Genomic DNA, 22,800 nt, shown 5'->3' with positions numbered 1-22,800 from the left:
TGTTACTGGTGGAGAAACTGCTTTTCTGTTACAGGAAAATCGTCATCGGTGGCCATGCTAACTAGCATTAGCATTTACAACAGGCTCTTCTAGCTGCAGCACAGCAGAGAGCAAGAGAGGAGCAGAGAGAGGGATGAGCTGCATCACATGAAGGATGGTTCTCAGCAATAAGACCCGCCTCCTGGCTCTGATTTGTTGTTTCTAGTCAGTACAGGGAGAAGATAGAGGAGCTAGATTTTTTTCCACAGGTTATGTCTCATATCAGACTGTCACGAGTCACATAATGAGGGTTTCAACAAAGATGCAAAATAAATATTTGTATAAAAGTTAAATACTGCAGCTTTAACTCCTTCTGTCACGTAAACAGTACCTGCACTGATGGAGAAATGGAGTGTGGGTCTACTTCATGCCCAGGTGAGTACAGTGTGGTGGACTGTTTTTTTTATTTTATTTTATTTTGTTTTGCTTATTTGTATTTTTTTATTATTTTTGCTTTGTTATTTTGTGTCAAAGTGGACTGTGGTTGGAGCAGCTGGACACAGTGGAGCGCCTGCACTCGGACGTGCGATGTGGGTATCAGACGGCGGTACCGCTCAGGAACCAATCCTCCGCCAGCCTTCGGAGGTCGTCCCTGCAAAGGAGAGAGAGTCGGCGTCGATACCTGCAGCGTCGAGCCCTGTCTGGGTGAGAACAACCACATCACTGACAGTGTCAAAGCGATGTGGAATGGATGCATGAAGGATACGGGTGTCGTGATGTGTCTGAAGGTATCAGAGAACCGTGGAGCTTGTGGTCGGAGTGCTCTGTGACGTGCGGAGGAGGTTACCGGACCCGGACCCGCGGGCCAATCAGGACCCACGGCACAGCCCAGCAGTTCAGCGCCTGTAACCTGCAGCCGTGTGGTAACACTGATCTGATCAGTTATTGTTCCTTCAATAAGTGGGCTCTCCTCATACATATGTAGCTGTAGTTGCTACTTAAAAATTGTATTTTTGCACCAGAAAGAAATGAGGAACCAACATGATTCGCTACCAACTCTGGTCCTTCTTAAATCATCTAAAAATACTTTAAATATTCCTTGAAAATAACAAAATACTCTCATATTTTGTCAGCTGACATTATTCAGGTAAAACAGACTTTCTTAATGTTATTACTGGCCTAGTTGCCTAAACACAGAATCAGAGAGGAAAATTAGAAGTGACTAGAGTTTGAGTCAATTCCTCTGTTATACCTGCAAACTCAGAGCAGTTCCACTTCATTACTACTTTTTTCTGGTTATGGATTGAGCCCTTAGTTTGTTTTAAGTTTGAAGCAAGAGGAGATGTTCACATGTCAGTATCTGCCAACGCAGACAGAAAGCACTCAGTACTTTACCCTCAGCTCTTTTCTACATAGAATGGCTGAAGTTTGTCCTCAAAGTTTCTCAGGTTATTTTTTGTGTTCACTCAGGAATAGCGTTCGAAGTTGAGCTATTCTCACTTCAAATTCATCATGTAAAAAACGGTTTCTTCAAAAGTGTTAATGCCATGTTTGTGCATAGCTGCTGTCATATGCGAGTGCTGGTCTGTGTTTTAGAATTTAATCATTCCCAGAGTTTTTTCAGAAATTTTTTAAGTGTTTTATTTTTTCTTTAATCAAATACTGGTAGTGGCCTCCAATTGTAGTCATCACTTATGAATAATACAATTATTTTTTCCTAAATTCTTAAATTTTTCCTAAATTGCTCCTGACCCCACTGTTAGTTGTTTTTACGCGTTTCTGCCAAGAATGATTGAATCGTTATACTTTAACTAATACATTGTAGTCTCTAAAACACTACATATAGGTAATCTATTGTGAGTTGTATTTCTTGTTTTTATTTGACTCGTATGCTGTCAGGTGGGGGCAGGACTTGTCCTCCAGGCCAGCAGTGGACACAGTGTGTGGTGGGACCTGTGACCTGTACTGACCTCACTCTGAACCTGAGCAGGAACTGCACTCCAGGCTGCCAGTGTCCACATGGGACTGTCCTGCAGGTCGGTCATAAAGCTCATGTCAAAGCAACAACAGTTGACCAAAGTGCTCTACAACTCATCATGAGACAATCGAATGAAGTCACATAAAGAAGCAACATCAATTCAGACAGGTTTAGAAAAACGAATAAAAATATTTCAGTGATGAAGATGCAAGATGAATTTATCACATAGTTCTGGAGCAGCAGCTGCAAAAGCCCATGCAGTGTCCTCCACTTTTTAACTTGAGTCTGGAAATATCAAGATCATTCAGGTGATGAGGTGTCGGTTCATTTTAAGATTTAAAAATAAGCAGGAAGGAAGATGCCTCAGAATCAATCCCAAAACAGAAGCAGCTGCTGCTTCTTTGGGAGGGGAGTGATGTGGTCCTGCTGGACAAGCTGCATGCAGATGACCTGTGCTAATCCAGTGTAATGAAGGCCTAACTGACCTTGTCGAGGTCACCAAAGTACAGGGACGGCTTCACCCTTGCAATCATTTTTAACTGAAAAAAGTCAGCTCCCAGTACAGCATCTGTCTGCTGAAGTTCAAAGAGCTGTGAAGCTTTTCTATTTTCAGGACAGTAAGTGTGTTCTTCAGTCAGACTGTCCCTGTGATGCCGGTAGAGAGCCATCCAAACCTGGAGACACTCTGCCCAACAAATGCAAGAACTGGTAGGAAAATGCAGCACAAGCTAACTCTAAGCGTGTTAAGGGAGAGTTAAAGTGACAGACATGTTTCTAACATTGCAGTACCTGTGAAAGAGGAAGGCTGGTAAACTGCTCTCGGGTCAGCTGCAATGGTAAGACGCACGACTTGGAGCTGGAAAATATTCTAACATGTAGAACCCCGTAATGTTTACACGCCATCGTTGTGTGACGCGTGTCCAGTGGACGGCCAGTGGTCATCATGGACTCCCTGGAGTCGGTGCTCAGTGTCGTGTGGAGCGGGTCTCCAGTCTCGGTACCGGTTCTGCTCCAGTCCCCAGCGGTCAGGCAGTGGACTCCCGTGTCTTGGTCCTCACCGCGAGGATCAAGTCTGCATCGTCCCCCCGTGTGACCGTGAGCAAACCACGTGTTGAGTTTTGGTTCATGAACTTTACCAACAGCACACAAGGTGGCATCGGAGTGTTCTGCTGCACTGAATGATCCAGTTTGATGCATTTACAGTTGCAGTAAACCAAACGTGCTTCTTTTAGTAATTTTATTTTTTGTAATGGCTCGTCTGTAGTTGACGGGGCCTGGAGTCGGTGGAGTGACTGGACCGACTGCTCCAAGTCGTGCGGTGGAGGGATCCAGAGCCGGAGGAGACTCTGTGACTCGCCCAGTCCTGAGGGGGCCGGGAGCTACTGCGAGGGGCTGGGGACAGAAGTCAGGGCCTGTAACACCGACCACTGTCCAGGTAGCCTGGAGGAACTCGGCTCATGACGTACATTTCATTTGTCAAGTCAATGTCAAGTTTATTCATACAGCACTTTTAGAAAACAACTTAAAACTGCTTCAAAGTGCAGCACAAAGACAATAACACAGCAGGATCAATTAATGAAGAGAAAATAAAACTGAAATGTCACAATAGAAAAGTTACAGTATCGGGCCTCAAGTCAGCGAATAAAAATAAGCTTTAAGGAGGAAAGGAAACTTATTCTAGAGAGCAGGAGCAGCAGCGGAGAACGCCCGATCTCCTGCGAGGAGATTCAATAGCAACTCATTTGATCTCAAAGTTCTGGATACAGATTGAAGTTTGAAAAGATCCTAAAGATGAAAAGAGGCAAGCCCATTTAAAATAATAAGATGTCTCCAGTGTGTAACGTACTGTAAAGAATTTCCTCCCAGTTTTTCCGTCTGTTTGCTCCAGTGCCGCCTTGCTCCAAGGTGCCAGGAACGGTTTTCAGCAGCTGTGGGCCGTCCTGCCCTCGGTCCTGTGACGACCTGTCAGTAAGTGTAGCCCAGCAGAGTGCTCGTCTTTAACATGTTTCCTTCTGTGTTTGAATAAAAATGCATGTCACGTTTCCAAAATTTTCATTGAACAGTAAAGTTGGGCGGTGTGACGTGACAAAATGTTAAAAAGTTTAAAGTGTAGTTTTGAAAGCTCTGTACTCTGTACTTTCATCCTGTTGATATAAACCGATATCCTGGCTCATCTCCCAGCACTGTGAGTGGCAATGTGAGCCGGGCTGCTACTGCACTGACGGGAAGGTCCTCTCAGCCAATGGGACGGTCTGCCTAGCGAGGGATGGCTGTCCCTGCTTGGACATAAACACTGGGCGTCGTGTGGAGCCAGGAGAGTCCACTGAGGCCCCTGATGGCTGCAACAGCTGGTCAGAACGATGTAGACTGAAGGAACTCATTGAGTTTCTGATGCTTTACTGATTATAAATCTGCAGATTTGAAGCATCAGCTCTGTTTCTCTGTGTTGCAGCACATGTCAGGGTGGCAAGTTCAACTGCACCAGAGAGCCGTGTTCAGGTGGGTAAGGTCACCTTAAAGGTCAGTCAATCAATCAAGTTTATTTTTATAGCACATTTCAGAAACAAGTCACTTCAAAGTGCTTTACACCATAAAAACACAATAAAACTACAGTTGAAATATTGCCGTCAATAAACATAAAAATGTTGGTCAGTGTTTCATTTATTATGAAACTCTAAACAGGGTTTTAGTCTAGATTTAAAGGAACTGTTTTCCAGAAGTTTGTTCTAGATTTGTGGTGCATAGAAGCTGAATCCTGGTTTTAGTCAGAACAACAGCAGCAGTTGATCAGATCCAGAACGCTGCTGCTGGGGGATTGATTTTAATTTTTTTTTTTTTTTTTAGGCAGACAGTGTAAAGACACTGTTGCTGTAATCAATGCGACTAAAGATAAATCTACAGATGAGTTTCTCTACATCTTGCTGAGTCATTAGTTCTTTAATCCTGGTGATGTTCTTCAGGTGATAGAAGGCCGACTGTCTTTATGTGTCTCTGGAGGTTCAGGTCAGAGTTCATCACTACACCCAGGTTTCAGGCCTCATCTCTAGTTTCTAGCTGTAATAACTGAAGCTGTGTGCTGACTCTCGATCGTTCCTCCTGTGACAAATTTTCACTTCTAAACTAGCTGGAACTAATTGGTACGTCTCTGTTTCCTAGTGTCGGGTGGGTGGTGTGAGTGGTCAGAGTGGACCCCCTGCTCCAGAACCTGTGGGGCGGAGTCGGTGTCCCGCTACAGGAGCTGCAGCTGTCCTGAACCTAAAGCTGGGGGAGACCCCTGTCCTGGAGAACAGGAAACACACAACGGGATCGGAGCGCAAATACAGCGACAGCCCTGCCCTGTCGTCACGTTCTGCCCAAGTAAGATCCCGACAAAAACAGAGTGGAGACAGAAGTTTTAAAAAGCTGTTGGTACAAAAATAGTTTTGGTAAAAAAAGTTAGCTATCTGATCAGGTGACCCAGTAGAAACAATCTGCCACTGTTGACAGGATAAAACAGATAAAACAAAAAGGTTAGAACTGTGACTTTAAACAAATATTTATTTTTCTATTATAATTTTAGACACATTCAGGGTGTTTCTTATGGAGCCCCCGATGGTACATGGGAATTTATTTTCTTTTTCATTACCTCACAAAACTTGTGTGTTCCCTTTCAATAAGCAAATATTGCTTACTGCAATTATAGAGATGGAACTGCACATGAAAACGTCCCTTTATTAACCCTTCAGATGACCATCACAGAAAAGACACAATCAAAACTGTCAAATGTGACTTTAATACCCTGCAAAAATAACTTGGAAATAGTCCAAATAGTTTGGATGTATTTTCTCTTTCTTCTTGCGAAACATTTTATTATATCTTAGAAATGATGGAAAGAGAAGGTTTGTGGTGCATTTCTATCCTCAAGAAAAACATATAAAACTTCAGATATTACTATAAATGGAAAAACCTTAGAAAAAACCTCATATTATTGCGGAAAGTATGATTCCCACCGCAAGAAAGACTTTCAGTTTTACTCCCGGTTAGCTGGGCTGCTTTGCTAACATTTAATTTTGATTTCACTGTGTACTTTTTCACTTTTAGTCCTCTCTGACAGATCTGCTGGTAGGATAATTCATGTCAGCTATTTATTCACTCAGATGCCGGTCTTACAGTTTTCTTTGTGTGTGTGTTCCACTGATAGTTCACGGTTCCTGGAGTTCCTGGTCTGCCTGGTCAGAGTGCGATGGGTGTGCCGGCTCGTCCGTTCGTACCAGACAGTGCAACAGTCCCCCTGCCAGGTTTGGTGGCCTCCCCTGTCTGGGCGAGAGCCGGCAGAGCCGCAGATGTCACGACAACGCCACTGTCTGCCCAGGTCGGCCCGCTGAGAGCTTTCATTCTGACCGCATCTGTGTTTAAACACAGAGATGCTCACCAAGTCTGAGAAGTTGCCTCTTCACACGCCGTAGCGCCTTTTCCCGCCGTCTTTGTTAAAAGTTAGATTCATTTGTGTTTCTCAGACTGCGGTGGTGGTCAGGAGGAATGGCCGTGTGGGAAGCCTTGCGCTCGCTCCTGTTCAGATCTCCACGGCGACACGGACTGCTTGGACTCCCCCCGGTGCATCCGGACCTGTGGTTGTCCAGGCGACATGCTGCTGCAGGACGAAGTGTGCGTGGCCAGACAGGAGTGCCGCTGCAAATACCACAACGGCTCAGCTACCGGTTCGACACGTCTTCCGTTTACGTGGAAATCGCTTGAAAGAATCAAAAACAGAGATCTGTTGTTCATGTCAGAAACATAAAACTGTGTATTTCTCTGCCAAGATGGTTTGGATTCCAGGAACGCGTCATGGGTGTGGCCTGGTGGATATGACTGGCAGTTTGCAAATCCAGGGGATGTCATCATCAGTGACTGCAAAAACTGGTAAACCTGTTTCTTCAATGATGACAATCCATTCAGGACTTTGAGAAGTTCAGTATCGATTCCTCATCTATCGATTATGCTTCTTTATTCCTCAGCTCGTGTGAGGGTGGCGTTTTGCAGTGCCGGTCTGTTCCCGGTTGCCATGTGGACGGTGGCTGGGGCCAATGGGGACCCTGGTCCGAGTGCTCTGTTCCTTGTGGCGGAGGCGTGACGTTCAGGAGGCGTCTGTGCGACAACCCGGCCCCTCAGGCCGGCGGCAGAGGCTGCCTGGGTACAGCGGAGCAGAAGAAGGACTGCAACATGCAAATGTGCACAGGTAGTCGTCTACTACAAGCTAGCATTTCTAAATTAATTCTACCTTCAGTTTAACTACAAACTTTACACAGAATATTTAGAGTACTGGTCTGTTTTGTGTCCAGACTCGGTGGGCCCTTGGCTGCTCTGGTCTCAGTGGTCTTCTTGCTCGGTGAGCTGCGGCGGAGGGCAGCAGTCCCGTTCTCGTACCTGCACCTCTCCCCCTTGCCATGGCGTCAGTCGCCAGAGCAAAATGTGCAACACACAAGTCTGCCTTGGTGGGTCTGAGTTTCTGAACCTTATGTGTGATTTTTTCCCTGCTCTGAAATCTGACAGTCAGTCAGATTTCCATGTTTGCAGGAGTAAAGTCACATGGGGAATGGCATGGATTATCTTGTGAGGTTCCTCAAGATCCTGTTTTGGGCTCTACTGTATTCCAACTCAGTGTAGTCTCAATAGATTATGTGTCTGTATGCTGATGATATGCAATTGTATTTTTGTTTTGGAGTTTTTGCATTTCAGATTCTGTCCACCTTGACTGGGAGACAGAGATAATTCACTTGCTTCTGAAAACATTACTCGTGTTATAAGTGAAATCCAGGTATCAAAGATTGGTCTGTTCAGTTAAACTTGTGAAATGTGGTGTGTTGCTTTAACAGCTCCATCTTCCTGGAGCTTCATTCCATAAAGCTGATCAAGCTGATTCTGATGTAACCTTTTGATCCTGAAAGTGATTTTTTCTGTTTTACCTGTGAAAACCTTTAGCTCCTTCTCCCAGTGCTCCCAGTACTAACTGCACCACTCAAGTCAGAAACAACCAATCAGAGAAAGGAGGAAGGTTTTAGTGCTGTCAATCACTCTCGCGTGTGAGCTGCTCACATCGTCTCACTTGCTCTGTGCTACACTACAGCTAGTTACCAACATAGCCCACCATAAATACTAAGGCTAGTTAGCAAAGCCCTGTAGCGGTAAGTTGTTTTTCTGCCATTAGCACATTTAGCATTGCGTTCACGAGAGTGATTACCAGCGCTAAGACCCTCCTCCTGGATCTGATTGGTTGTTTTCTGTTGAACCGCTACAGTAGCACTGAAAGAACCTGGAGGACTCCATCTTTTCACAGATTATGTCTCATAATGTCGTAGCAGCACACTGTTACAACATGGTGACAGTTTTAACAAATATGGAAAAAAAAGATTTTTATAAGTTATACGCTGCAAATATTCACTTAGATGTTTCCACATATTTTCTCATGCTGTGTTCCTCCTCGTTTTTGCAGTACTTTGTCATTCTTTGAAAAATGCTGCTACACAAATAATCTCTATAAAGTGACTTGTGTGTGTTTTTTGCATGCCATGCCGTTGTGAAGATGTGGGGTGCCCCCCCGGTAAGCTATACAGGGAGTGTGAGCGTGGAGAGGGCTGTCCCTTCAGCTGCGCTCAGGTCAGTGGCAGAGAGGGCTGCTACTCTGACAGCTGTGACGAAGGCTGCCACTGCCCCCCGCACACCTACCAGCACCGTGGAACGTGTACGCCGGTGGGTCCTGAGCAACTTCAGGCTGGGCAGTTGAGGATGGGTTGAGACTGAACAGACTGACCCCATGTGGCCTGTGTGTTTCAGGAGTGTCCATGTCTGGTGGATGGAGAGTTCCTGGCCCGCCTGCAGAGCGTGTCTGTCACACCCGTATCATCTCTGCTCTCCAACAACGTCTCAGAAGGGATGGAGCTCATGTCTGGAGATGAACTTACGCACGACTGCAGCACCTGGTGAGCCCAACGTGTTTAAGTTGGTCTGATTTGCTGAACAGGTCTATGATTTACCCTGGGATCGGGTTCTGTTTCCTGTAGTGGCTGTGAGCATGGCATGTGGAACTGTTCGCTGGAGCTCTGCCCCATCGACGGTGGGTTGTCAGCCTGGGGCCCCTGGAGCCCCTGCTCGCTCTCCTGTGGAGGCCTGGGAGTGAAGGCTCGCTCCAGGACCTGCACAGAGCCGGCCCCGGCCCACGGTGGGAGAGACTGTCAGGGGCCCCGCCAGGAGACCACCTACTGCCAGGCCCCTGACTGTCCAGGTGGGGGTTAACCTGAGAGAAAGTTTGTTGATGAAATGATTTGTTCTATGGTTACAAGATTTTTTTTTTTTTCAGCTACTGTTGTTCCAACAGTGGAGCCAACTATTCCAGGTAGCATCTTTGCTTTAATTTAAACATTTGTAATCTTCTTTATTTTACTGTACATGCTGGTCGATTTCTCTAGAGATGCCCTGATCTTTTTTTTTTTGTCTATACTCATTCTCTGTTTTTCCAACAGCTTTGACCTGCCAACTGCAATTTCAGCTAATTCTAGTTTCGCTTTAAGAGCTATAAAACTAGAAGACAAAATGACATTTAAAAAATGTTCAGCTTACCTCCTGTGTTCATGCTAGCGCAGAAACAACACCACGTAAATGAAAATCCTTGTTGAGTTTAGCCTCTTATGTTAGCGAGCTAGCATTACTCAGACTGTCTCTCCTTACCTTAAAGTGTAACTAACCCCACCTGACATAACCATGTGTCTGAGTGAGGTAGTTTTATACCCAAACACAGTATTATGTGATGTAAATTGATGTAAACAATAGGAGAACTGAGCTGCAGTAGCCACCTAGCAAGCTCAGAAGTTTAGTGCAGAGATGGTTTTAGGCCATTATTACAGAACTAGGTAAGATCATTTTATTTATGTAGCACATTTTCAGCAACAAGGCAGTTCAAAGTGCTTCACATGAATTAGAAAGTAATTCAAACAAAACAACAAACCAAAAGAAAGACAAAAAAGTAACTACATAATGGTTCCCCATGTTTAATGAGAATAAGTAGACCATAGTTTATAAACTAGTAGGGGTTTCTATGGATTCTTGTACTGACAAAATTAGATGTTGGTTCTTCATGTTTGATTCTATAAAGTAGATCTAAGTTTGATCTAGATTTCTGAACTAACAGTATGTAAGGTAATTAACTAAACAAGCTGCCACAAAAATGTCAAAATTCACAGAGAGGCATGTAGAAACCTCGGTAACCTGTTTATATTCATCAGCAAAACAAAAAAGTTAATTTATAAGTTAGTTACACTTTAACTTAACATTTTTAAGAGGTTGGAATCTTAAAAAGATGAACCACTTTTAGTCTGCCATTCAACCTTCCTGTTACCTGCTGAAAATATCAACCTCGCTTAAAACGGGAAAGACCAAAAGACATGTTCCAAAACACTGTAAAAGATGCTTTCTTTTACTTTATAAACACCTCACCATGTCAATGAAGATAACTTACCTTTTATTAAAGTGGAAGCACTTTATTGTCATGTTCAGTGATAAAGATCAGACCTTTGTCTTTCCGACTGGCCGGTTAACGGTCAGGATCACCACTTGATCTCAAGAACCAAATTTGCTTTGTCGTCTTTCCTTTAGAGGAGGACTCCGGCTTCTCTTCGTGGTCGCTGTGGAGCTCCTGCACCAAAACCTGCACCGACGTTCAGAGCCCTGCTGTAAAGTCTCGTCATCGACTGTGTGCCAAACCTCCCTGCTCTGGAAGCGCTCACCAGGAGAAGGCGTGCAACCTGCCCCAGTGTCCAGGTCTGACTGTCACAGTTCCCTCTCTGGGTCATTTTTTGGCAGGTTTCTCCCAGAACAAACGCTGACTTTTTTAAAATGTATTGTGATTTTTAAATGTAGCAATAATTAAGAAACGGCGGGTGTGGTTAGTTCCAAAGAAAACCAACCTGTTTGGTAAAACAGTTACAGAGGCCCTTTTCGCTCTTTCTGAAGTTAGAACCACAAACTTTAATATGTCTTTGGGAGATTTTAAGCTGCAGACCAACAGAGTGGTTCATATTTGTAAGCTGTTTGGCAGAAGACTGTCTCTGCTCATCATCCGCAGTGAAACATGCATTTCTTCAGTTGGTCAGAGTTTAGGATGACCTTGGAGTTGACCTCCCAAAAGAAAATCCCAAAAACTCCATTGACATTTAAGGTTGTAATGTGACAAGATGAGAACAAATTTAAGCTACCGGTACATTTGGTATTGAACTATATACCAGGAAAGACGCCATGTAACCTCTAGTAAGGCTGCACCCAGATTTTGTGTGATCGGCCAATACTTACATGTGAAATTGATCTTATCAAACTAACAAAAACTGCTATAAAACTTTAAAAATCATCATCGGCCAAAACTGGAATTGCCACGTCAGGTTTTTTTAGAGACCATCAATCAGTAACTGGCCAGTAAACTGCAATCAGTGCTCCAGTAGTCTGTAGTATACTGCAGTAGTCTTCATGTTTTCTCAGTCATCATAATCTGTATATACAAGCACTAGAAAGAGCATCGTTTAATAATTAGACATTGGGAATGAGCTGCAAAGATTTGTACTGTTTACAATACACTCTGTTCTAAACTGCAGGTGAGGTGTGTGTAGGAGCCACCTGCCCTCCAAAGAACTGCTCCTGGACGGAGTGGGGGACGTGGGGGTCCTGCTCTCGGTCCTGTGGGGTGGGTCACCAGCAGAGGATCCGAACCTTCCTCCAGCCTGCCGGTAACGGTTCCTGGTGTGAGGACATTGTTGGAGGGAATCTGGAGCATCGCTTCTGTAACATCCGTCCCTGCAGAGGTCAGTGCTGCGCCTCGCCCAGCTGGTACGCTTCAGTTTGAGCCAACGCCCTGATGTCTCTCTGTGAAACAGTGGACGGAGGCTGGTCCAGGTGGAGTCCCTGGTCCCGCTGCGACCAGCGCTGTGGCGGCGGCCGCTCCATCCGCACCCGCTCCTGCTCCAGCCCCCCGCCCAAGAACGGGGGCAGGAAGTGCCTGGGGGAGAAGAACCAGGTCAAGCCGTGCAACACCAAACCTTGTGGTGAGGCTGAGCAGAACAGGCCATGTGTAGATCACTGTGACCTTTCCACGTCCTCGTCCTGCACACAAACAAAGCCTCATTAAGTCAGCATATGGCCGTGTTGGAAAAGTCGGCATTCTTGGGGAGGCATGAGATGCAGAAACGGAGCTGGCAGCATCCCCAGGACATTCATGACCTTCTGTGTGTGTGTGTGTGTGTGCGTGTGTGTGTGTGCCATCAGATGATGGAGGCTGTCCGACTGGCCAGGAGTTTGTGTCGTGTGCCAACCAGTGTCCTCAGCGCTGCTCAGATCTCCAGCAGGGCATCGAGTGCCAGGGCAGCACCGAATGTCAGCCCGGCTGCCGCTGCCCTCAAGGTCCTGAACCGCTCCACACTCAGACACGCCATGTCTTTGTTTGTGTTTGTTTCGTATCACCGGTGATGGACAGGCATGAATTATTCTTGCTATTGTTGACATGGATCAGACTTAAACACGTCTTTGAAGGTTCATGTGACGGCGTGTAAAAGTTGATGAAAGCGGTTTTATTAAAATATTTGGTTGGATATTATGTGGCTTCTTTGATCCACATAGACTTTTTGTATCATAAATTGTCAAAGTTCTGTCTAAAATCTGTTCTGGAAGATGAATCTTTTATCTTCCCCAGGGATTTTTTTAAATTGCCAATATCGGGAATATATTTTTTAATCTAATCTAATATTTTTTGTTAGATAAAATAACTACATGTTTTCCAGGATTATAGTTAGTTATTATACAGTACTAGGGTCTATTTACAAATGTTGTGTATTTTGACTAGATGCACATCAGGATCTCCAGTGTGTTGAAACGTCCTGAAACCTGCTGAGTTTTAGAACAGATTTCGCTGTGTGTGTGTGTGTGTGTGTGTGTGTGTGTGTGTGTGGGGGTGTGTGTGTGTGTGTGTGTGTGTGTGTTCAGGTCGGTTGCAGCAGGACAGTGTGTGTGTGGAGCTGTGGCAGTGCGACTGCGTGGACTCGCTGGGCGACGTGTGGGCGGCCGGTAGCTGGCACCGGGTGGACTGCAACAACTGCAGCTGCTCTGACGGCCGGCTGCTCTGCACCAATCACAGCTGCCTGCCCGCCTGCGCGTGGAGCTCATGGTCCAACTGGGCAGCCTGCAGCACTTCCTGTGGGTGGGGCCAGAGAACCAGATACAGGTGAGGTTGTGGACACTCTGAGTTGAGTTGACATTTTGCATTACGTGCCAGCAAACCACTTTAGTCTTTAACTGAACAGTGTTGGGTCTGTAGGGTACAGAAGGATCGATCCTTTAGGGCCTCACTTGCAGAATAAACTCTCCCAACATTGATGGATTAGTCTGTTGACTGAAAGTGGAATTAGCTTGCATCTGCAGCCTTCTGTTATTATTTGTAGTATAAGTTCAGTGCAGCATGTCATTGAACTTAAGACACGTTGCATTGTAGTTACTTATTACCATCTTTCTGTTAGGCAGAGAAGCAAGAAACAGTTTCTTTGCTGAGTCCGTCTCGTACGTTGTGTCAGATCCCGGGTCCCAGAGACCGAAGGAGCAGACTGCAACTTTGAGGAGGTTCAGCACAAACCGTGCAACCCTGGACCCTGCCCCCCTCTCTGCCTTCATGGTAAACAGGAACTCAGAGTGGGAGACACCTGGCTGCAGGGAGAGTGTCAGCAATGGTGAGATGGAAGAGGAAGAGAGAGAGCAGAGGGCGTTTCTGCTCAGGCATCAACATTGTTTCACATTTTTCCATGCTCTGTTTTTTTTCTCAGCATTTGTACCCCAGAGGGAATCTACTGCCAAGACATCGACTGCAGAGGTAGACACTAGATTCACTCTAATGATGACATAAAGGTAGGGGAACAGTGTAAAATAATGTTAAGTTGTAACCTGGTTAGTCTGTCATTGAATTGCATTCATGCTGCACTGTGACCAGTTAAGGTTTTACAAATACCGTAGTGCACTTCTCAGGCTTTGCTCTAACTGTGGCGACTCTAATGCCAGAAAAAGTAAAGAAAATCCAAACTTTGTTAAGTGAGTGTGACACCTCCAGATGGAATCAGAGGGAATCTTATCCCCCATGTCTAAAAATCTTGATACCTCAGGAAATGGTGGCAGCCCGGATGCTTTGTGTTCGCAGTTGACGGTGCCTGGACGCCCTGGTCAGTGTGGTCTGACTGCTCAGTGACCTGCAGCCAGGGGACGCGGGTCCGAACCCGAGCCTGCATCAACCCCCCGCCACGAAACAACGGCTCGCTCTGCAGCGGAGCGGCCAGAGAAACGCAGCACTGCCAGACGCCTCCATGTGTGGGTTGGTATACACCAGGGGGGCGTCGAACTCATCTTCATTTTGGGCCATATGTAGATCATGAAAGTCCTTAAAGGGCCGTTAGTGGCAGAATGTGTAGATAAAACTAGCTATTAATAAATTCTTAAAATAAAGCTTTCAGTAACCACTGGTATGATTTGATTGATAAAATAATATTTAAGCAGACAACAGTTATCTTGAACTTGTGTTTATGTGGCTTTCTGAGGTCTAGAGGGCCACAAAAATGGATATGGTGGTCTGGTCCTGGCCCGCAGGCCTTGAGTTTGACACCTTCCTGAACCTCTGAGTCTTCCTAAAACACACTCTGACACCATGCTGAACCTCTCAACCTGCCGCTACTTCCTGTTTGGATAACTTCAAATATCAGCTCCCCCCCTTTTATCTCTTTCATTTTTTATTCCCTTCCAGATGACCTTTGCCCATGGTCGCCATGGTCACCGTGCTCCCGGAGCTGCGGCGCCGGGTCGGTGTCTCGGCGCAGGGCGTGTGTGTGTGAGGAGGGAGGGGACGCGGCGTGCCCCCCTGAAGCTGAGGCCGTTAGGAACAGAGAGGAGACCCAGCTGTGTTACCACCGACCGTGTCCCGGTACAGAGCCAGAAAAACCCGTGATAAGACCGTATTATGATGTCATTAAGCTGCAAAGGAATATTAATTAGCATTATTTTCAAATATTCCAGATGTTATTTAGCTTTTGCTTTGCAATTTGTTATTTTTTGTCACGTTACAAGACACAAACTGCTATGTAAGAGACTGAGGAAAACCACAGGCAGAAATAAATGTGTGTGTAGAAGAAGTCCGTTTTGTTTTCCAGAATGTCCCATGTCCGCGTGGAGCGTTTGGTCTCGCTGCTCGTGCGAGTCTCAGAGGCAGCAGCGATATCGCGTAGCGCTCACCTCAGCCACCGGAGGGCAGCAGTGCACTCCTGTAGAAACCCAGAGCCAGGTGTGCGGCCTCAGTCAGTGTGACGGTGAGTTGGGTTTTCTGGAGGTCCTCCTGCTTACTGAGCTCTTCCCTTTCAGATTCTTCCCTGCTGTGTCTGATTGAGTGATTCTGTTTGTGTGGCACTTTTTAAGCTGTGAAGTTTGTGCACGATAAAAAAATCAAAAACTCATATGAACGGTTGTGTCTTCCTGTTTGCAGGCTGCGAAGCCCCGTTTGTTTACTCGGCATGCGGAGCGCCTTGTGAGAAGCAGTGTGCTCTGATGGGCAGAGAAGATCTTTGTCTGGGGGTCAGGGAGTGCACACCTGGCTGCTACTGCCCTCAGGTCAACTTCTACTCTCTTATCTGATTTAATTCTATTTTATATTTATTGTACAAAATATAATACTGTATAAAGAAAAAAATATGAAACTGCTTAAAAAAAATCAATGCTGAACTAATTTGACATCTATGATTGGAGGTGAAGGAAACTAATTCACAACAAAGGTCATTGTAGATGAAAATATGAGTAAATTCCTGCCAAAAAACTCAGAAATGTTTAGATTGATTAGTGAAATTTTCCAGAGAAAAACAAAGATATTTTTGAGTTTGAGAAGTCAAAAATTTGCTAGAAAAAAAAGGACATTTTTAGGTTTTTGACATTTTAGAAAACTTACAAAAATAAAAATGACCCATTTGGAATTGTATTTTTCCTCTTTTTGTATGAAGCCGCCTGAAGCAAAACAAATGGTTCACAGAGTCACGTTGTGTTTTTCCTTGCAGGGCCTGCTGCAGCAGAACGGCAGCTGTGTTCCTCTGCAGCAGTGTGGCTGCATGTACCTGGGGCCCCAGGTTTCAGAGGAGCCTCCCACACCCATCGTTGTCCCTCAGGGGGCCACGGTCACTATAGGCTGCAGCACCTGGTTAGAGTCACATTTTGTTTTGCATTATTTGTTGTGCACAAAGACTGAAGCAACCTGAAATGGTTTCTAATACTCCTGCTGCAGCAGAGTGATGTCATTCACCACCTTCTGCCAACGTTGTTACATTTAACTAAAACTACAAGAAATGACAAAAACTGAAAACATTTTTTCATCTACTCAACTAAATAAAAATTATAATTAACAGGGAAAACTATACCTAACTGAAACTCTACTGTGCTTATAAAATTAACTAAAACATACTGAAATTATATATATAGTATATTTTGTTTTTGTGTTTCTGGATTTATTTACTAGTTGTTTGAACTCTTTGTGAAATTGATTTATGTTTCCACACATATGCAGTTTACTTACACTAACAGTACTTACATGAATGTGCATAATGGCGGCAGCAGAAGTTAGGAGGAAACACCAGACTGTTGGTGTGTCCTCCTAAAAAAAAAAAAAAACTAAAATTCCTACTAAAACTAATAAAAACTAAAGTGAAACCGAACAATATTTAGCTAAAACTTTCAAATGCTCCATAAAAACGAATTAAAATAACTGAATTAAACAAAAAGTCACAACGAAATAATGAAAAACCCAAAACTATCATCACCCTGCACTTCCTACTAAATCACTTTATCTTTTATTATCCTTTCATCATGTTTTTTTTCCTCTCTTCCAGCCTGTGCCATGATGGGACTTTACATTGTGACATGAGAGAGTGTGAAGGTAAGAAAAGTGAATGTCTGAACGATCCGCCTCCCATCAACCCACCCGGTCCTCCGTCCAGATCGTTCCTCTTCCAGTGATCCTCAGTGAGTGGTCCCAGTGGACCCCCTGCTCTCCCTGCACGCCCCTGGCCTCCCAGCAGCTCGCTCCGTCCCTGGAGGCGCTCGTCAACGGCACCAACCTGGCCTCCGTCCAGAGACGTTTCCGGGCTTGCCTGGACATCGATTTGGGTCTCCCTGTTAAGAGAGAGGAGGAGAGCCGATGTCCGGGGCCGCTGGTGGAGGACAGGCTCTGTCCAGATGCCGCCGTCTGCAGAGGTGATGCCGTTCATTCAGGAGGACATCGCACATCACAGCCATATGTTTTTTATTTTTTTTATTTTATTTTGCCAGAGTATTTTTTTTGTTTGTTTGTTTTACTCCACAGTGAGGAAATGTTTGGTTTTGCTGACACTGAGCTCACTTCTAAAGCAGCAGACTCAGGAAACCTGTCAGTCTGACAAGCAGAACATCCCAGAAAAAACCCATTTCATCCAGTCGGTGTGGTGATGAAACCCACCTGGTGTGTTGCTTTCGTAAGAAAACATAAAGCCGGGTTATGGCACACTTTGCGAAGGTCAGTCAGACAGTCATCAGTGTTAGGAACACACACCGTACGATGAAACACACAGCTTCTGCTTCACAGTTATTCACTGGGTTGTGTTGGTCACTAAAACACAATGATGTTTGTGATGCAATGTGATAACGACAGACTAACAGAGTTTGACGTGTGAATATTTCAACAAGGCACAAAGTCAACTTCCCTTCAATTTACCTAAACAAGTTTTATGTCTGATTAATTAGAATGAAATTATTTAAAATCACCCGTCTTGCTGTTGAAATATTTAAACTGACTCAGCATTGGTCAGTAGTTTACGCCGGATGCATCTAATAAACAAAAAACACATGACTTGTGTATAAATGTGTTCTCTGAGTGTCTGAACCGGCAGAAGAACAGCCACTAAAACGAAGACGTGTTGCTGCAGCAGAGGACGAGCGTTCCATCACTTCCACTGCAGTCGTTGTGATTCGTACAGTGGGTGTGATGAGACTCCCAGCAGAGTTCATGGTGGTTGTGCTAACGGCTCTGTTGTTCCAGATCTGTGCCACTGGAGTGTGTGGAGTGTTTGGACAGCGTGCGCACAGCCGTGCAGCGGCGGAGTCAGGCAGCGCTACAGGCGGCCCCTGGCCGCCCCGGCGGGGCCCCGCTGCAGGAGCCAGCAGACGCAGAGCCAGAGCTGCAACACTGGACTCTGTCCAGGTACAGCCACTTTATTCCTTCTGTTCCCAAACAAACCGAAAATGTTCTGTAAAGACTCCATAAAAGGTCCAAAAATAAAAAGGATTCAGCCAGACTTCCCAGTGTCTGCCAGCTTAGACACTAATACTTGTGACTGATTGTATTTCAGGTGGAATGTTAGCATATTATTCTTTATATGCTTCATATTTATATGACAACTTGCCAAACTAAAGTGATGACCAACTACAAAGGCAAAAGCGGAACATTAAAAGGAGTTTTCATCAACAGAACGGAAAAAAATCTAAAGCAAATATTCAGTCACTTGAAATGAATACGTTACAATGAAGTGCAAAAAATATGAGAAATATTTGTTTGAACTATTTGAAAGTCTTTTTTCATTTCAGGAACATAAAGTAGAAGAAAGTTAAGAAAATTACATGAACATTGTTTTTTTATGTCTCTGTTATTGTCAGTTATTCGTCCAGATGCGTTCTGAAATCAGATGATCAAAACTTACTTTAAGCTTAGCTTTCTTTAAATCACATGTTTAAAATGTTGGTCAGATTGAAAAGTCTAAAGCTGATGCTGAAACTTGAAACTGTGAATCTGTCACATGTGTTTTAAGTCAAACAACAATCAAATACATAGATTTTTAAGAACAGGAATTGAATTTATTGTGGATTTTCTTTAATCCACAAACATTGCTAATGGATATATTATTTAGCAAGCTACACAGAAAAGCACACTTTGGTAGCCATTAATTAACTTCTGACATAACTCCAGCTGATGCCTTTCAATTTCCTTTTGGCAGAAATTGATGTGTTCTTTTCATTTGATTGCTTTCTTTGCTTGAGCTTCTAAAGGTCTGGTCTCATTGTTGATTATGGTCTTACATAGTTTTAAACTTTCAGTAATGCTGAAGTTGGAACAATTTGAGAAATGTAATATTAGCCCATAGCTCACCCATAACTCACCCATAACTCACCCATCCCAAAATCAGCTCGGATGTGCCGGTCTGGTTTGGCACATCCAGCAGTGTCCAACTTCCAAACATTTGACCCAAACTGGGAACCTCAGAGGAGAAGACATTGGTTAGGATGACCAGGAGTTACTAAGGACGCCGTCAAGCACTGAAAACTCCTCAAGTACCAGTGACTCTGTCCACAGAGAAGCCATTTCAACAATGACATGGATTAAAGAGTTTGACAACAAAATCAACACCATCTGCAATATGATAACGATTATGTGTATTATTGGGTCATTTTAACTCTGGATAAGCGAAAATAAATTCCAAGTTGTGCATCGCTTGGTTAAAAAAATGACATCTCAAATGCAGGATTAGAAACTCTAAATGAACATGTTAACAGCTGGGTTTAGTGCAGTTAGGAGGAAAAGTGAAAGATTTTGAATAAACTGGATCAAAATCAAAGTTTACCAGGATGAATGTGAGCCTCAGCTGCAGTTCAAATCCTTTAAATCTATAATTCCTCCTATAAAGTTTCTGTTGCATAAAGAAAACTTTTACAAGCAGCACCAACATCACCCACATCACTACTGTTCTTAATGTGATAGAACATTTTAATTCAGTTTTTAACAAGCAGCATTAATTTTAATCTGTTGTAACAAAATTAAAACAAGACTGGGACATTTTCTGCCTCTGCATCTCAATTAGCAACAAGGAATAATTAAGTTTTTCGCTATTTGTCATCTTTAAGATATTCCAGAGTAAACATTTCTCTCCTTTGAATTTAAATTTGAGTTTTAGTCTCTTTTTAAAAAAATAAATAAATAAATAAACTGATGAAGTGCTGAATTACATATATTTGCTTTCTAGAAGAAATTGTGACAATCCTGCAGTTGTCATGGATACCCTCATTAAAATGAGGCACAGGGCCCAATATGGCCTGTAACAAAATGACAGCAGTTTAGTCATAAATGAAATAACAAAGCAGAGTCACCAGGCGACACATTAACTCACAGCATAAGAAGCCTTGTGGCTTCATAGTTCATTACCTGTGTAACTCATGGCTTCAGCATACTGGGATCTAATGTTTATAATGGAAGAGTTTTTTGTTTGTTTTTTCCATTTTGAAACAGTTTTCACATTTTTGCTTATGTAAATGCCTAGAAGCAGATTATACTATTCAAAAAGCAACATAGTATTACAGAAGAACACTGGAGAGCAACATATCATTGTTTTAATACATTTTCTAGATATATATAAAGCTTTTCTTTGATTGAACTATGTTTTTAATAATGGTGATTTCAAAGTTAAAATGTCTTGTGCTGGTTATTGGCATTGAAGAAATACATCATGTTTTGTCAGGAATCATAATTAGCTAAAAAGCTGACAGGGAACCTGAGAGATTCTTCATCCTACACACCAGCCTGGCAGAAGCTTAGCAGTCTGCTTTGAAGTAACATTCAGGGTAATCAATGGTGGCTCCGGATGATTTCCACTGCTGCTAATTAGCATTTCTGCACTGTCCACCCTTAAGTTTAAGCCACGCAAAAAGATAAATACCACAACATAAAGTAATACCAGTTGCTCTTTGGTTTGTCCAGCATTGGAGCAGCGTGAAAAACAGCACTTTTAACCAACAGGCAGAACATTTGGTGGGTTTTGTTCGTCACTGAGGCGTTTTGGAGCTAGCAGACGGAGGTCTGGTGGTAAACAGTTTCTGTCAGACTGTGAGGCAGCTGTTGGCTTCTTCTCCAGCAGGGACAATCCTCATTAGTTTAATTTTTAACAGAATCCTCAAACGAGAGGCTCAATCAGAGATGTATTGATCAAAAAGGGGAAAAAGGAATTAAATCATGAGATGGTTTCTGTACATATTGCAGGACGTGAGCAACTTACAAATCAAGTCTGGATTTAATTTGGTTTGTGTAGTAGTGGAAGTGCTCTGGATAATTCAAACTATCTCAGAGATTCTGATGTCTCTTTAAAAACTCTAATACAAGAAAGTACAAGAGAGACATTCAGAGTATCTTCTGCTGCACCTGCTGAATCAGAGGATATCACGCCATGAGTGACAGCTGATGCTTGAAAACAGGTTTTTACTATTTCAAAACTGAGACAAAAGTTTACACTTTGACCTTTTTTAAGCCGTCTTTATCATTTTTCAGTAGCAATCACTAAGATCAACACAACTAGCACTGAAAAACCAGCAGTCTCTCTGTGTGTACAGTTTAGAGTTCAGTCCTCAAGGTCAGCCATCTTGCAACCTTTAGATGTGTCCATTTTCCAACACAGCAGATTCTAATGAACGGCCTTCAGAGCCATTCATAACCTGCTGATGAGGGGATTCAGCCTTTTGACTGGGAAACAGAACAGACTATAGCACAGGGCATCTTTGGACACCTCTAGATCTGGACTGCAGTTTCCTCCAATATTTCTGAATCCAGCGTGTTCCATAACAGACTGTGGAATGCTCGAAGGTCCAGGGATTAAACAGAGTCATTTTAATCTACTTAAACAAGTAAAACTGGGATCTTCTGGCAGATGAGCCAGAAGAAAGTAAAATTTTTGACTCATGAATCATCTATACTTGTTCTTGTAAGACTAACACGTTTTATCTTCTTTATTTTCTGGAATGGTAAGAGAACCTTATTCCTATGGATGATCAGGATCTCTGGATGATCACTCGTATGTATTGTTCTAAAACGTAACATCCTCGCCTGTATCTCAGGTGAGCGCTGTGAGGACAGGCAGCGGATCTACCAGGACAGCTGTGCTAACCGGTGTCCTCGCAGCTGTGCAGACTTATGGGAGCATGTGCAGTGTCTGCAAGGAAGCTGCCACTCAGGTGAATATCAGAGCTAACTTTACCTTAATATCAGGCTACAATAACATGCTTCATTGTCTTGTGATTCTTTATTTCCTGTTCAATCTTTTCCGTATTGTCAGGCTGTCGATGTCCTGATGGCCAGTTGCTACAGGACGGCCACTGCATCCCGGTGAGCCAGTGTCGCTGTGGAATCCCATCAGGCAATGGGACATTAGAGTTCAGCCCTAAAGAGGAGCTCGCTATCGAATGTAACACTTGGTGAGAACAGCTCTCTGTGACGGGGATTCTTGATCTTCAAAGGTCAAACCTGTAACAACGAGATGATTACAGAACCAAATTCATTTGAAGAACCTAGATTTGCACGTTGTGTTTGTATATTTTCTGTGTAAGAAAACGTCTTCAGCCTCTCCCGTCCCTCTCTGTGGGCAGTGTGTGTGAGAACGGCACTCTGGCGTGCACCACGATTCCCTGTCCAGTTTATGAACCTTGGAGCCCGTGGAGCTCCTGCTCAGTGTCCTGTGGACCCGGACAGAGAACCAGGACACGGAGCTGCCAGGACACACAGGGCGGTCCCCCCTGTGCTGCCACCACACAGACTGAGAGCTGCGATCTGCCGTCCTGTCCAGGTCTGCAGCAGCCTCAAGCTCTCATGATACACCACTTCCATTCCCTTTGGAGTTAAAGCTTTATCAATCCGACTCCTTCATTCCCTCAGAGGGTTGTTTGTTAAGTGAGTGGTCATCCTGGAGCGAATGCAGCAGCACATGTGGGGGAGGGGTGTCAACACGGAACAAGACCATCCTTCAAGAAGCAGAGCC

The 22,800-nt window shown here is 44.0% G+C and overlaps 1 protein-coding gene across 1 annotated transcript in view; it reads left to right on the top strand.

The window, feature by feature from the left end:
- Positions 1–22,800, top strand: part of sspo (SCO-spondin) — a 76,248-nt gene that overhangs the window by 34,834 nt on the left and 18,614 nt on the right. Inside the window, 37 exon segments of the mRNA XM_088001615.1 lie at positions 368–414; positions 514–684; positions 768–899; positions 1,879–2,015; positions 2,571–2,665; positions 2,814–3,052; positions 3,222–3,392; positions 3,846–3,925; positions 4,139–4,308; positions 4,410–4,456; positions 5,114–5,314; positions 6,138–6,308; positions 6,454–6,654; positions 6,757–6,856; positions 6,952–7,010; positions 7,276–7,428; positions 8,517–8,683; positions 8,768–8,913; positions 8,995–9,215; positions 10,583–10,747; positions 11,572–11,778; positions 11,851–12,018; positions 12,239–12,373; positions 12,953–13,190; positions 13,537–13,689; positions 13,783–13,829; positions 14,151–14,321; positions 14,748–14,924; positions 15,151–15,306; positions 15,480–15,619; positions 16,042–16,181; positions 16,867–16,913; positions 16,991–17,230; positions 18,051–18,212; positions 21,884–22,000; positions 22,102–22,240; positions 22,412–22,612. Coding sequence (XP_087857741.1) covers positions 368–414; positions 514–684; positions 768–899; positions 1,879–2,015; positions 2,571–2,665; positions 2,814–3,052; positions 3,222–3,392; positions 3,846–3,925; positions 4,139–4,308; positions 4,410–4,456; positions 5,114–5,314; positions 6,138–6,308; positions 6,454–6,654; positions 6,757–6,856; positions 6,952–7,010; positions 7,276–7,428; positions 8,517–8,683; positions 8,768–8,913; positions 8,995–9,215; positions 10,583–10,747; positions 11,572–11,778; positions 11,851–12,018; positions 12,239–12,373; positions 12,953–13,190; positions 13,537–13,689; positions 13,783–13,829; positions 14,151–14,321; positions 14,748–14,924; positions 15,151–15,306; positions 15,480–15,619; positions 16,042–16,181; positions 16,867–16,913; positions 16,991–17,230; positions 18,051–18,212; positions 21,884–22,000; positions 22,102–22,240; positions 22,412–22,612 — 5,511 coding nt within the window.

The sequence above is a fragment of the Poecilia mexicana genome, unplaced genomic scaffold (genome assembly GCF_051168715.1).
Source record: "Poecilia mexicana isolate PSO_F unplaced genomic scaffold, ASM5116871v1 scaffold_20, whole genome shotgun sequence".
Classification (NCBI taxonomy): domain Eukaryota; kingdom Metazoa; phylum Chordata; class Actinopteri; order Cyprinodontiformes; family Poeciliidae; genus Poecilia; species Poecilia mexicana.
Note: the sequence above shows the minus strand (reverse complement) of the source record. Positions and strands in the feature narration are given on the sequence as shown.